The sequence below is a fragment of the Xiphophorus couchianus genome, chromosome 16, assembly GCF_001444195.1.
Source record: "Xiphophorus couchianus chromosome 16, X_couchianus-1.0, whole genome shotgun sequence".
In the NCBI taxonomy this organism is placed as follows: Eukaryota; Metazoa; Chordata; class Actinopteri; order Cyprinodontiformes; family Poeciliidae; genus Xiphophorus; species Xiphophorus couchianus.
Genome location: NC_040243.1, coordinates 16,436,818 through 16,451,464, shown reverse-complemented (window position 1 = coordinate 16,451,464; position 14,647 = coordinate 16,436,818). Strand labels below are relative to the sequence as shown.

The following is a 14,647-nucleotide window of genomic DNA, read 5'->3' as shown; positions in this document are numbered from 1 at the left end:
TTAACATTGCTCAAGTTCCTTGTTAAAAAAGTGAACTGGTATTAGTCAATGATATCTTTCTCCACTCTTTGCATTTTTAAACTTTGTAAATAACATATTTCCTGGAGGAATCCTTGAAACATTTCACAACATGAAGGCTCTATAGTGCAAGGCTAATCATCCATCCATGCATCCACCATATTTGTTACAATGTCCTATTACCGTTTTGTTTTGTAGAGTTAGTTAGAAAGTTTTCGTCCTCATAAATCTTATGTCAATATTTAACTTCTTATTCATTTATGTATTTGTTTAGCAAAATGGGTTGTTTGCGAGAGCAGGAGCGATACTTGTAAAGTATCAAAACGTGTTTTGTTGCTGGGGGAAAAGTATCTTGCTGTTTTAAAATGTCCGCCTGTGTGACGCTAGTTGGGAAACTTATTGTTGACGGTGGTGCTCGTTATGAGAAGTGATGGTCTTTGGTCGCCAGCGCTGATCGTTAGGTGGCGCTGTCGGTAAACGAACCGCAGCTGTGCTCTTACAAAGACAGTAAAAGTCGGGGCTCCATCCACTCTGAGGCTACACTGAACTCCGCAGCCTGCCCTCGCTGCGCTCCGAGCCGCTTTATTCACCAGGGAATTTGACTCGCAGCCCATTAAAGGACTATCCCCGAATATTTTCAGCAGTCTACCCTGCCGTCTGCTGGAGGAAGCCGCAGGAATCTCAGCTGAAGTTACGGTACGTACGGGCGGCGGACCGCCGCGTCCCCCCTGCGGGGTGAGGCAAGAAGTGTTTGAACGCGCTCTCCGCAGATTGGTAACGAGCGCGGCGGGGAACTCATGCTTTTTGACGCGACTTGAAGTGCGGATGAGCGGGATGTCAGTCGGACCCGACGCTGTCCTCACGGGTGGAAAATGACTGCAAGCGTCGGCGAGCTTTCCACGATGGCGAGGAGATGCCCTGTCACTTTCAAACCGTTCAGGTGAGATCGCGCTCTGTTCGAGTTTTTGCGGGTCAAAACCAAACTAGCAGCAAAATCATTGCTAGACGTTAACTAAGCTGGTCAGATCAGACGGATTTCAGGGAAATTAAACTTTAAGAGATTTTTGCGTTTTGTTGTTGTTGTTGAACAGTTTTAAAAACAAAAATAATGAAAATATTCACGCATTTTTTTCTGGGCTAATTAAAGAGGAGGTCTGGGATATGTATTAACTATAAAAATAATATGTTTGGTAGCATGATCATGACAATAAACTGTAAATACAACACAAATTGCATATGATTTCTCAAAATTAAAAGGAATCACTTGTCAGCGCATATCTGAGCAGAATCTGCAAGGCATGATGTTGGTGCGCTGCACGGTGCATTTTAAATTAGTGATGATTTATTCGTTTCAGTGGAGCAAATCTTGCAAGTTCAGACCATTTGGATTAATTGGGACGACAGGGCACATCCTGCTCCACAATTAAGGTTTGCTTACTCAGCTCCAGAGTCTTTCACTCTCCCTGCTGCTGCATGGGGAATGAGTGAGAGCCAAACAAGCAGACACATCATTAAAACCACTGAGCTCAACAAGATGTCCCAAACTCTGTGGCTTGCAGCTTTGCATATTGAACAATACAGGGACAATTCCTGTGGGAATTCAACTTTTCAATTTTCTGTATGTTTTTATTTTTTCTGTCCAAAAGGAGAGACATTAAACCCACAATGCCATGGATTTCAGAAGAAATCAGTAGCTCACATATACTAAGCTTTTATATTAATCAAATGTTATATTTTGGCTAGTAATGATTTGTTTAAAACATTGTACTTGACAGCTGGTAAGACACAAGAAAGATGTTCAGTGGATCTTAAAAACAAGAGTTATGTGAACACTTCATTCTGGATTTTCACTTATGCAGGCAGGGCAGACTGAAATCCACAAATCTTTCCCCACTACTTAAAACAATAAATTACAGAGAAAACACAAGCTTTTTGTAACCAACAATGAGGTCCTGACATTGTTCTGGTCTGATGTTTGATCATTCTTCCCTTCCAGATTCTTAATGTTACCTTGCTTTATTTTTTTGTTTTTTAAAAAGATGCGTGCTTGAGATCTTTATTCCAATTGAACGCTTTATTTTGTCAAAGTTTCAAACATCTTCCTGTTAGTTTAAGAAGGAATTAATTTGGAACCATTGGTAGGCACTTTCTTCACATTGCACAAAGAACAGCCCCCAAGCATGACGCCACCACCACCATGCTTGACGGTGTTCTTAAGTTTGAAAGCCTCACCTGGATTTGTCCAATTATTTTTCTTATTATTGTGGCCACATATCTCAATCTAGAACTTTTCTCCAGAAGGCGTTCTGCTTGTTTATGTAGGCAGGTGGAACTTCCAGTCAAACTCATTGACGTCTGTTTCGGAGCAGCTGTGTTTTTCAGTTGGCATCATCCTCAAAAGTTTCAGATGACATTAAGCTCTCTATGCTGATGTTCCACCATGCCAGTTTATAATAGACTTGAGACGTCTTAGTAATTTCCTCTGACTTGACACGGACATTTTGGGTAAGAATCAGTTTGATATAAACCAGTTTTGAAATGGATAAAGTGGGCAAAATTTGAAGATTCTGAATTTGGACCTGACTTTAACCCCATTGAAAATTAATGAACTATGCTTAAAACTCAAATCTAATCCAATTTAAACCAATCAACTTGAATTAGCTCTGGCCAAATATCCAGGCAGACGCATGTTGAAGGCTACAGAAAGCATGCAGGTTTACAGTAATTTCACAAGAGAGAAGAATTAATCCATCTGTTAGTGGGGACGTTTGTATATGTTTGAGTCTGGCTGGATAAGAAACCCATCGCACCTAAATCCCGTTATCAAAATTACTTGAAGTTGTTTGTTTTGCAGTCTAACCACTCTTTAAAAGGAGAGCAGCGGCATTAAAAAGCCCGATGAGAGTATTTGATTCATTATTAGGACAGATGTGTGTAAACCTTTGACCAGCTCATTGCATCTGATTTAATTCGAACAAACGTCAAATTCTTGGGTTCAGTGGAAGGTCCACCCGGATGCATCTTTAATCACTGATGTGAGCGCTCATGTGTGAGTTTTTCAGCATTTCAATGCAGATATTAGTAATATGCTCTGCCTGGCTGACTGTACCCTCTCTTGGGTGAGGTTTCTGCCATGTGAAGAAAAGCAAAAAGTGTGACAATCCATCCTGCAGCTTTGCCTCATGAAAGAATTGCTTCCAAACCTTTTCCCAGCATGACATTCGCTGGAGCAATCCAGCGAGTCAGTTTTTGGAAAATTACTCCAAAGCGCGCGAGAAGTAGGCAAATGTTTCCCGCTTTCTATAAAACAGAGCACACATCCGTCTCTAGATGAATGTTTTTATTTTGTGCTGTCGCCCACTGAGCGCAGTGTGATGCTGGAAATCTGTCCACATAATGGTTCATATCAAATGACACAGCCAGGCGAGTACACAATGCTTCCTTGCCGCTTTGGTCGGTACAATATGAAGCTTGAGAAATTTGTCCATGCTTTGTAAATCCACACACACACGCCAGATATTTTACTCCATGCTCCACTTGAGCTTTTCACCTGCCCCCATTTTTGTTGTTTTTCCTTCTCCCACTCTTACCTTGTAAATCGCTCGTTTTGTAAATTGATCAGCCTTCTTGCCTGTTTCCTGCAGGATCTTTGTAGTCGGGGTCGGCTTCTTCAGCCTGTGCTTTCTAATGACCTCTCTCGGGGGCCAGTTCTCGGCGAAGCGGCTCGGAGACTCCCCGTTCACCACGCGAGCTGAAGGTAAGTCACACATCAGTGCAGCCTGGTAGCCCGGTGTCTCCAGCCGAACTGTGTCTTGGGCCGGTAATGAGCAGGCTGGAAACACGCTGACAGATCCGTGGAGCTGCCTTGATTGCTGCCAGCCGACTGACAGACCTGTTCACTTTTCCCATCAGGGGGCACCGTGGGGGCACATTGCCCTGAGAGGCCTTTTCCTTTCCTCATCAAACCTTTTATCTTTTTTTTTTGTCTCGCTTTCATGTCGTGACCATGCTCTTACCCATTTGGAATAATTTTGTCTGCAACACTTGCAGCTGAAGACTGGATGCCTTGAGACCTTTAATATATTTTATTGGGTGTCTATGTTACAGAATGAAGTGAAAGATGTATATTTTTTTTACGTTTCATAAATAAACATCTGAAAAGCCTGTCGAAGTCATCTAATTTTGAAATTTGAGATGTAGAGATTATAAGCTAAAGAAGCAACCAGGAGTCTCGGGGCGTTGGGGAGTTGGGGGACTTTGGAGGAGCTGCAGAGATCTAAAAAACTAACACTATACTTTGTGAATTGACCATATGCACTGTGTATTTTAGTGATGGTAGGATAATGCTGTAGTGATACATTTCTTCAGGAGTATAGATGAGTTCATATAAGTTCAGGTATCTTGGAAGGATCTTGGAAGAAAAAGGTCTATGAGTGTAATCGGCCAAAACTAAACAAAGCAACATGCTGTCCGTTCAGTCATGCAGTCATGAGTTGTCTTCAAAATTAGTCTCCCAGTGAGGAGTTGAGATAGAAATATTTATAATTATAGACCTAAATTATAGCTCTGGAAGCCAGTGTGATAAAAGTGGAGCACATTTTTCCTTGAAAGCTGCATATTTCTGACTGTCAGCTGCGGTTATAAAGTAATACGGAAATAGATTCTCCTGCCCTCTCAGAGATCAACAAATCAGAGACTCAACAAAGAGAAATCGGAGTTGTTGACAACCCGTCCCTGAGAGAAACCCGGCTTTCTTAGCACTTTTTTCACGTTTACGCTTTGTACCTCTGCATACAAACTGCTGGAGCTTGTGCCACTTAGTGGAGTCACTGTTGGTTCTTGGACTGTTGTCTCCTGCCTTTTTATCGCTGCTCGACACAATAGTGACACTATGGGTCAATCTGTGTAACGGATCCCAGCTGGTGAGAGAGAAAGACTGTGCACCGGCTCTATCCAACATCACTCATCCAAGGACAGCAGTTGTTGGCAGCTTGTTGCACTGTTGTCGGTTTATTTATGTATAAATGAGGAGGCAGTGATTACTACAGACCTACTCAATGATGCCGTTTGTGCTCAGGACCGCAGCTGGCTTTTGATGACCGTGATATGGCTGCGTGCGACATCCTCGCTTGATTCGTTTATTTGTTTTTAAAGAAGAGAAGAAGTGGAGTTGTTGCCCTGTTGTGTTGTTGACAAAGTCGACTAATACGGGCTGCCCGCCGGCCCGGGCGTCTGCACACTGTTTTGAAGAAGGGTTGCTTTTAATTGAATGATATGTGTGGAAAGAAATTGGGGTACTTGACTTAGGAAAAAAAAAACAGAATCAAAAAGATACAAATAATTTGTGAGAATAACACAAATGGCAAAATTTTACTGGCTAAAGAAGCAAGAGGACACATTTGTTTTCATTTGGGATGCAAGTAAAGGATTATTTCACAGGGTTTTAATAAACCTCAACTGTTTGATCCTCTGATAAGGCTGTTCAAGTGTAAACCAGAAGATTTTACGCTTGTTGGAGATTCTTTAAAGTTTGAGTTTTATGAAACCTTTATTCTATTTGTGAAAATCAAGAGAAAGAGCATGTACAGTATGTCTATGTGACTACGTGGACTGTTTAAACTTGGATTGGATTTTCTTAAATTACAGCTCCTTTAAAACACAACGCTGTGGCCTTGGAAGATGTGGGACAGCCTTTCTTTGTGCATGTTTGAATTTAACAACACACATAGACAATTGGCTGTGTGGAAGCTTCTGTGGAAAGCTGATTGGACCAGTTGTGGGTCTTCCGACTGATCAGCTAACTAGACACAAATGCACCTTCAAAATTCTGAGGAAGACTCATTCACGGTGCAGTTTTTGACATAGTCTACTTTTCTGCAATGCTTTGGCTGTTGCTGAATTGTAGGGCTGTTGTTTTTGTATATATACATGTATATATTTCTCACAATGTCATCATTACGAGTAAGATGTCAGAAACATTGCCCAGTGAATGATTTCTACTGAGACTGGCTGTTCCAGTGAAAAATGGGAAGGTACCAGATGTATTCACCAAGTTTGTGCACATATTTAAGTACAGATTCTCAAAAACTGTACTTTCCCATAAAATTACAGGGAAGTAATTTTCCTGTAATTTCCCATAATTACTACAGTTAATTACTACAGTGAATTTTCTTTGCTACTGCCCACCTCTGGCATCCACCAGGTCACACAGATCATCAGGGATAATTCGTTACAATCCTGATTCTTAAATTGACGGGTTCGCACTGTATTGTGGCCCAGAAGTTCACAACAGAAAAATAAAGTTTGTTTTCTGTCTAAGTGTACTTCTTAAAAAAATATATATTTTTGGTAAAATCTTTCATCCCCATATGTTCAGACTAGATTTCCCATCGTCATGTCATGCTGCTGTGTTTTTGTGTCAGTAAAAGATGCAAAGTGCGACTTAAAATGGCGATCTGGTGACGGGGATAGTCGCTGTGGTATTTAAAGATATAATTTTTTAGCTCCTTGTTTAAAGCCCAACCTCAGCAGAAAACCATGCAGCTCTAGAACAGAGGTGTTGGCAGCAATGAAATGTTGCGAAGTGCATCAGGTGTCATCACGGGAGGCAATTTAAAAGGTCTCACCTATTTATACACTGCTGTGGGGTGAATGGAGAGAGGAGGCGTTGGGGGAAGGATGGGGGGTGTTAGATGGAAGAGCTGTCTGATTAATTAACCACTCGTAGCCTGCAGTCAGGGGAAGGCATCCTGCCTGAAGCTCATTAAGCACCGCCGCGATGCTAACCTGAGCGAGGTTTGCTATGGAAATGCTCATCCTCCGTGTGGGTGTTTGTCTACATGAGCATGTTTGTAGCTGAGGATTAGTAACATTAAAGCCGCTGTAATGAACGAGATGAAACGTGTCGTTCAGTGGAGCAGCACTTTGATGGCGCTCCACTGAAGCCGGCTCGGCTTTGCTGCTGAAAGCTGTGAAGTGCTGCAGGATACATCAGTGCCAGTGTTGTCTGATGACATAACGTTCATGCTAAAAGCGTGAAGTTTTCATAAGAGCTTTTAGAAGTTCCTGTGCGCTGACAGTTTCTTTTTTTTTTCTGTGTTGTTCTGGGAGGGAAAAGAAAGAATCAGAGATCGCCTGTGATTTTACTGATTGAGGAAAGTGGAAAAGTGAGCAGAACATTCCAGTTTTTTTGTCTTTTGTTTTTCTTTATGACATTGCACAGCCAATCGCTTGGATCCAAACCTCCATCAAGATTTTGGAGGCATTCATCACCTTCATTATTTTCCTTTGAAGGAAGGCACAGGAAACTAATGATGTGGTGAAGAAGTGTAAGAAGCGGGGGACAGAGAAAGACTTTTTCTGCTAGAAAGGGGAACATGACTCACAAGGACGTTTGATCTAGGATATCATAAAGGTTCCAGAAGTGCACTGGAGCTTTCTAATAAGCTCTTTGAAGACCACCTTCATAGACTCTGTCCTTTGACCACATTTCAATGCAGCTTAACTATAAAGAGAAGAATAAAATAGGCTCAGAATGCTTCACGCTGTTCAAAGCACGACTAAAAGGTGTTATTGTGCTCTCAGTCCCTGGCTCTAAGCTCCATTACCTGGGTTTTTTCAAGTGCAGTAAAAATTTGCTGCAGAGTGCTGCTCCTCTCTGCAGAGGTGGATATCTTCTGAATTCCTGCCTTGCCCCAGTCTTTCCGCAAAGTTACATTCGAGTCAGCTTTGTTGAATTGACCTCTAAGCGAATTGTACATAAATCCTGCTTCGTCTTGGGAGGTTAGGTTGTGCAATCAGACTTTTTATTTTTCCACCTTAAAACATTGATCTCGGTCTACTTCCTGTAAGCCGAATGCGGGAAGCGGGGATGGAGAATAAATCTGCATGTAACAAGATTTCCGGGAGCGATGGCTGACAGTCGCATGTGGTGAGAAAATGGCGTACAAAATCTTTAATTTGATCCTGGTCAGATGGAAATGTATGGCAGCTGTTTGTTAGCACTCAAATTAACAAGTTTTTATACTAACAAATGAGAAAAGGAAGCAGTGGGATTCATCCGATCAGTTTATTTCACCATAATAGTCATACTAAAGAGTTTGTTTCCACATGTCTGCTTTACTTAAATAAAAAAATAAATAAATTGATTAGTAAAGATGTCATGAATAAGTAAGACAAACTGACCTCATCAACCAGTGGAAAGGAAATAAAGAACTGTACCAGCTTCCTTGACCCACATTGAAAGGGAGCAGACCAGGCGCTTAAGTAAATAAAAGACGATATAATGGACACGTTGTTCAACCTGCAATCACCTGATGGAACAAATAGGGATTATGTGGCACAGATAAGACTTGACTGGAGTCATCTCCTGACATCTCTTTTATTTATTGAGTTGTTGCATTCAGAACCTTATAATTTATTACATCGGTCGTTCGTCATGCCCAAATTTTTGTTAGTGTTTTAGACAAAAAGAGATATTTGTCAACCGCAGATAAAACTTAGCGGTTATGATTGTGCTATTTGTTAATGTTGGTGTTGTTTCATGTGTGGATGTTGTATTGGTTAATTTGTTTTGGCCACAGGGAAGTGATAGAAAATTAAGCATGGCTGCATTGATTAGGACTTTCTACAAATTAGCTAAAGTAATGTAATTGCCTCTTTTGGACTGTGACCAACTGTGTTCGGGCTTTGGTATTTGTCAGTGGTTTTCGGCACATTAAATTTAAAAAGCAGGGAACATGTAAAATATTTTATTTCATCTTAGTTGAATAATGTATCACAATGATCTAATATTTGATGGATACATTTTTAAAAACCCTTTTTTTGACAAAGTTGGTAAAACTGTACTCTATTAAAACTTAAATGTGTCATCCCTGGTAGAGGATTTAGCAACTTTCTATGAAGCAGAGATATTATGAAATATGAGGTCCATTTGAAATGGCTACATGACATCAAATATTTAGCAAATCTTTCGTAGATGACCTGTGGTGAAGATAATTATTCTTTAGGTGTTCAGATATATTTTATGGAGCAGTGAATCTCATTCTTCTGGATTTTTGCAATGATATTTTTCAGATGTTTCCAATGGGTCAGACAAGTGACCCTGCAAGGTGCAGGTTTTGCACTTGTTTTTATGCTTTCACATTAGAACAAACATGATGTATCAAAAGTTTGTTTCAAAGAACTTTTAAGTAGGGAAATAGGAGACAGTTGTTTCTTATGTTGATTATCAAAAATAGGAGAAGGTTTGCTATTTTTCAAGTAGAGTGTAAGCCTGACTTTAGCTTTTGTAATTGGTGGCTGTATGATGTTTTTGTGATGTGAAGCATGTTGAACTGCCTTGTTGCACTTTGAACTTGGCTGGGCTTTTAGGCATATATTTGTGTTACCTTGAAATTCATTACTTTTCTGTTGGAACTAAAACGGCTCTATCAAAGAACCTGCAGCAATTTTCTCTCTGTTTTATATCCCTTAGAATGAAATAAATCAGAATTGGTAAAAATCAAAATTTGCAGAACAAGCCTCATATAAATAAGAAAACTTGGATCTGCTTAGAAAAGCTTGATTTTTATCTATATGAAACATTATGTAATTATGATAAAATTTTAGTTGTTTTTTTTGGATGGATGTCAACAACACATTTGTCTATAGTTAGAAATGATATATATATTTTACCAGCAGTTCTTTTTCACATAGTTATGACACATATTGGTTGTCTTGGTGACACATCTCATAAATGCAATCTCCTGCTAAGATGGCGTAACAAAGTGTTGCTCTTTTTGCACAGCATTTTTATCTCTTCTTTCTCATCTCACAAACTGAGATTTTGTCCCAGATTTTCAATAGATCTCTTATTCCACATTTCAACACTGAAGAAGAGACACTTCTTAAACATTTGGCTTTCATTTAATGTAAAGAAAGCAGAGAAGAGTCATTATGGGGATTGCTTTTAGCTAGTTACTATGAGAGTGACTTAAGACTTTCTTATAGCTTTGTATTTTGGATCAACTGCAAAAGTATCTTTTGAGCTTTAGTTGTGTTTAAGGCTACTGTATTTTAAAAATCACTGACATTAGAAAAGAAGTAAGCAGTTGTTGCTGTCAAGGGTGAAAAAACCAAATATTAGTAGGTTTAGGAGAGGAATTACTTTTTGTAAGTTAGTCTTTGACAACTTTTTCTCCTTTTACTGAATGAAATAATTTCAAAATCCCCACTTTTCTGTTTACTTGGATTGTCTTAATCATGTAGAAAGTGTTTAGTCTAAAAAAAAAAAAAATCAAAAGATGAAAACAAAAGAAATCTTTGAGGAAATTACTTTTATCTCGCTCTTAAAATTTTCAGTATGTGTAAAAAATTACCCTAAAGACTAAAATGTTCTTCTTACATCAAATAACTAATCAATTTTATATTTAAACAGAAACAAACCAAAATGTGTCACAGGCAAGTTACTGACCAGTGGTCAGACCAACTTCCAGTATCCCGGACAGAAAACTGCACACACTTCACAGTTGACACTGCAAAATGAACATTTATTTATCACACTTAAATCTGTGGCTCAGATCAGAGTTTACATGTAGCAAACTGTTTAGTGTTTGTGCTGTAAAACACAGCAGATATTTCTGCTCTGCTGTGTTTCCTTCAGTGGTTAACTAAGCCAAAATGCAATATGCAGTGCCTATAAAAAGTATTTTCCCCCTTGGATGTTTTGCCCCATTTTGATTCTACAAGTCATGATCAACAAAATGTGGTGGTGATGACAAAAAAAAAATTACAAAAAATATTTTTAATATCAAACTCAAAACTGTTTTCTTCAAAATAGAGACAATTAGGTAAAAACTTTAAGGGTGAGATAAGTGATTGCATAACTATCCAACCCACATAAAGTCACTGACCTAATTCAACAGAGGTCCAGCCAATTGGTGCAAATAACTAATATTCTTGGGTACCAGTGTGAAGGCAAGAGAACACTCCAAGCAAATCAGAGAAAAGTTTTTAAAAGGTTTAAGTCATTGGTTGGATACAAACAAATATTTCTAAGCCGCTGAACATTCGCAGGAATCCAGTGAAATCCATAACCAATAAATGGAGGGAATGTGGCACATGTGTTAATCTGCCTGGGTCATGTCAGCCTCACAAACCGAGAGACTGTGCAAAAAGGAGATTAGTGAGAGAGGCCACCAAGTCACCATGACTACGCCGAAGGAGTTGCAAGCTTCAGCAGTGGAGATGGAAGAGACTCTGCATACAACTGTTGCAGTCAAAACTGGAGTTTTGTTAAGTGGAAGAAAGTTCTTTGGTCTGATGAGACAAAAACTGAGGTTTTTTTGTGTCAAGTGTGTTTATTTATTTGTAAGAAACTAGTTTTCAGTTTGACGACAAAGGATTTATTTGTCAAAAAGAGACATTATGCTGACCATGATTTTTATTTTTATTTTTTTGTCAGTCAGACATGATTTTTAAAGCAATAAAAAAGGGTGAAAAATCCAAGAGGTGAATACTATTTATATAGGCACTGTTGCAGGAGAGAAACCTGTATAAAAACTGTGCAGGTGATTCCTACTTTCCCATTCTGTCAGGTGTAACAAGAAGTTTGAGCCGTTTACAGGATACGTTTTCTGCTTCCACAGCCTCTAGATCCATTAAATATCTCTTACATGTGCCAAAGAGATGAGTTACTCAGGCCCAATCTGGTGTCTGCAATGAAAACTTGAATTGTCAGGGAGGATCTTTTTTTAAAGTCAAATTTCTGTGCAGAAAGAAATGTATTTTTTTATTTATTTTGCTATCTATTGCTGACATGACGTGCAGAGAACTGGCCACATCTCAGAAATATAGCCAGCCTGAGTCCACATCAGGCTTGACAGGATTTATTCAGCTTTAAGCAGCGTTAATGAGAAGCTGTAGAATGAACTGTTAAATATTAATGCAACGAGATATACTGTACAGCAGCAATCAATTTGAAAGGCATGTCTATGTTGCAACATTACTGTGCAAAAGTCTCTCGCCATCTCTGATTTCGGAGTCTGGCTTCTTGGAGGAAAAAGAAATACTTTCTTGCAATCTTGATGTTCTCTTGATCAATAGTTCTGAAGGCTCTCTGAAGGTCTTTCAAAGACTCTGTCTGCGCTTTACTTTTTCCACTTATTTTCAGCCAAGCCTTTGACAATTTTCAAAGAAACATATTTTATTTATGTTTTGTTTCAGACATTTAAATCAAACCTTTGAATCACACAGGCAGAAAAAGGCTCTTAATGTCAAAAGAGAAACCAGTGTTGTCTACAAGTGACAATAGTCGATTTTAAATCTTTTTTTAATACATCACATAGGTATATTAATTTATCTAAAATCAGGCTTATGTAACAGCTATGGGCTAGGCAGCTAACTGCAGCTACATAAGCAGCATCAGAAGAGTGGCCTTTTAAGGAGCCTGAGGTGTGAAAAAACACAGGAGGCAGTGCTTTTAGTTTTGGTGAATATATATTAAGTGATTTGAATAAAAATTACAATAACACAATGAGACACATGAGAATTGACTCAGAATAAATTGATTTCCAAATCATAAAGTCCATAGTCCATTCCTAGCTCGCCATCTTTCGATCCAGATGAGGATCTGATCCGACAGGTGGAAAAAAAAAACCCGACCTAAAAGGTCAGAAAACCCATTAAGTGTTTTATCAGAAACAAATATAATACAAAGGAAATAATTATTAAATTTAAACATCTAGTTTATGCATACTAAATGCAAATGCAATAATTAGATTCCTAATAATTAAACAAACATTTCAATCAGGTTAAACTAACCATAATTTAAATGAAACAAAACTATCATATTTCAACTAATCAATTTAAAATTAAAGTGCTAAAATTAAAGTGCACTTCCAAAATATCAATCAAGAAAAATAAAATAAATTAATTGTCAAATACTCAAGCAGAGTGAGGGAAGGAAAATAAATAAATAAATAAATATACTGCGCAATATCAATTTAAGTGTAGCTACATTCTGTTCTGATCAATTTTAGTTTAAACTTCAGTGCCTTTGGCATCAATGTAAAGGTGTCAGAATACGCACAAACTTCAGCAACAAGTTACCTTTTTGAAGAGAGTGGGGCGTACTTAGCCACAATCAGCACTAACAGAATCCTGGTGACGGTCCAGGTAAACAATGCCAGTGATTCTAATAAAACAACCCTCCAATGAGCAATTGAGCAGAAGTACCACATAGAAAAAATAACACTGTTAATAAATAACAAACTCACCCAGGAATCAAATCAATATGTTCAAAGATTTTTAGAGGAATTCCTGAGGAAGACGCCAACAGCAAGCCACAATCACAGTGGAACAGGTGAGGATCTTTTACTGCGCACTGGAGGCGTGGCTTTAAATAAGTTAGCAGCGTTCGGGCAACACAGGCAGTGGGCCCACAAAAATAAAAGTCCTTTACTAATTGTGGGTTACACTTAGGTAAGACCAGTTTACTTGTAATTCATCACTTTGGGTACCATTTTTCTCCTCCCAACTGTGTGACCAGAATTTCCTACTTTATATGGTGCCGCACGAAGTGACGGTAAATGGAAGCAGCTGAAAGTCTCACTTTTCAACATGTCTGACTTATCATGGATGTCAAAATGATGTTCTGAGATAACCATAAGGTATGCCACTACAAGCCACTAAAATCAAAAATAAGATAGAGTTCCCTCTAACTATTGATAAATATGGGGTAGTTTAAAGAGAAGTCGAAATAGAGATGCCATATAACACAATCTGTTTGTTTTTTAGCTAAGACACTAGGAAGAAATATGTCTCAGCAGCAGCTGGAATATCAGAGAAAAGCAATGCAGGAGAAGGATTTTGAGAAAGTGGTTATTGATTTAGGTTGCATTCACACCAGCTCTGTTGCACTGAACTCTGGCTTGCTTGTTCAGAAAGTCTGGTTCCATCCGGGGAGGTGTGAATGTAAATTCACACTGTTGCAGTTTAAAGGAGGGCACTGTGTGTGACACAAGCAAAGTAAACATCATTGGAGAAGGAGCGGTGTTAGAAGTGACTCATGGTTGGAGAGCTTACAGGGAAATAAACTTTTCAACCTTATTCTTGTGAAAACTGAGTACAATAAAGTAGTAGCATTTTACAGTACTCTTAAAAAAATCTTCAAAAAAAAAATCTCTGATTTGCTTAGAATTAGTAGCAGAAGTAGAGAAGAAGAAAATGACAAGTTTATTTTTAATTAAGAACTAGATTGGATTACTGGGATTCTCAGCGCCACCTCTGGCATGGAGGGGAATATGTCATTCAAAAGCCAAATATGGGAATGCGAACTGAACAATCACACCAGGTCTACCAGACCACTAAGTGTAAAATGTCTCTTCATTTAAGAACCCGAGGTAGAGACAACTACTCTCTTCAAATACTGTATTTTATAAATCTTGCCCACTTTATGGGCAAACTTGTTTCTTTTTCTTTGTTTTTTTTCTTAATAAGGATTTTCAATGAAGGTTCAGTGGCACCAAAAAGATGATGCACTATCAATAGGTCTAGTTTCCACCTGGAAACTAGACTTAAAATGAATGAAAAAGCCCTGTAAGGCAAACATAATGACAATTTGATATCTGTACAATATAGAGACATTGTT

The 14,647-nt window shown here is 38.7% G+C and overlaps 1 protein-coding gene across 1 annotated transcript in view; it reads left to right on the top strand.

Annotated features, from left to right (window-relative positions):
- The first annotated feature begins 569 nt into the window (after positions 1-569).
- The window catches only part of mgat5b (alpha-1,6-mannosylglycoprotein 6-beta-N-acetylglucosaminyltransferase B), a 71,847-nt gene continuing 57,769 nt past the window's right edge, over positions 570-14,647 (top strand). Inside the window, exons 1-2 of the mRNA XM_028043008.1 lie at positions 570-958; positions 3,663-3,775. Of these exons, the coding sequence (XP_027898809.1) occupies positions 891-958; positions 3,663-3,775 (181 nt within the window). The 5' untranslated portion in view covers positions 570-890. The remainder of the gene's footprint in view (positions 959-3,662; positions 3,776-14,647) is intronic.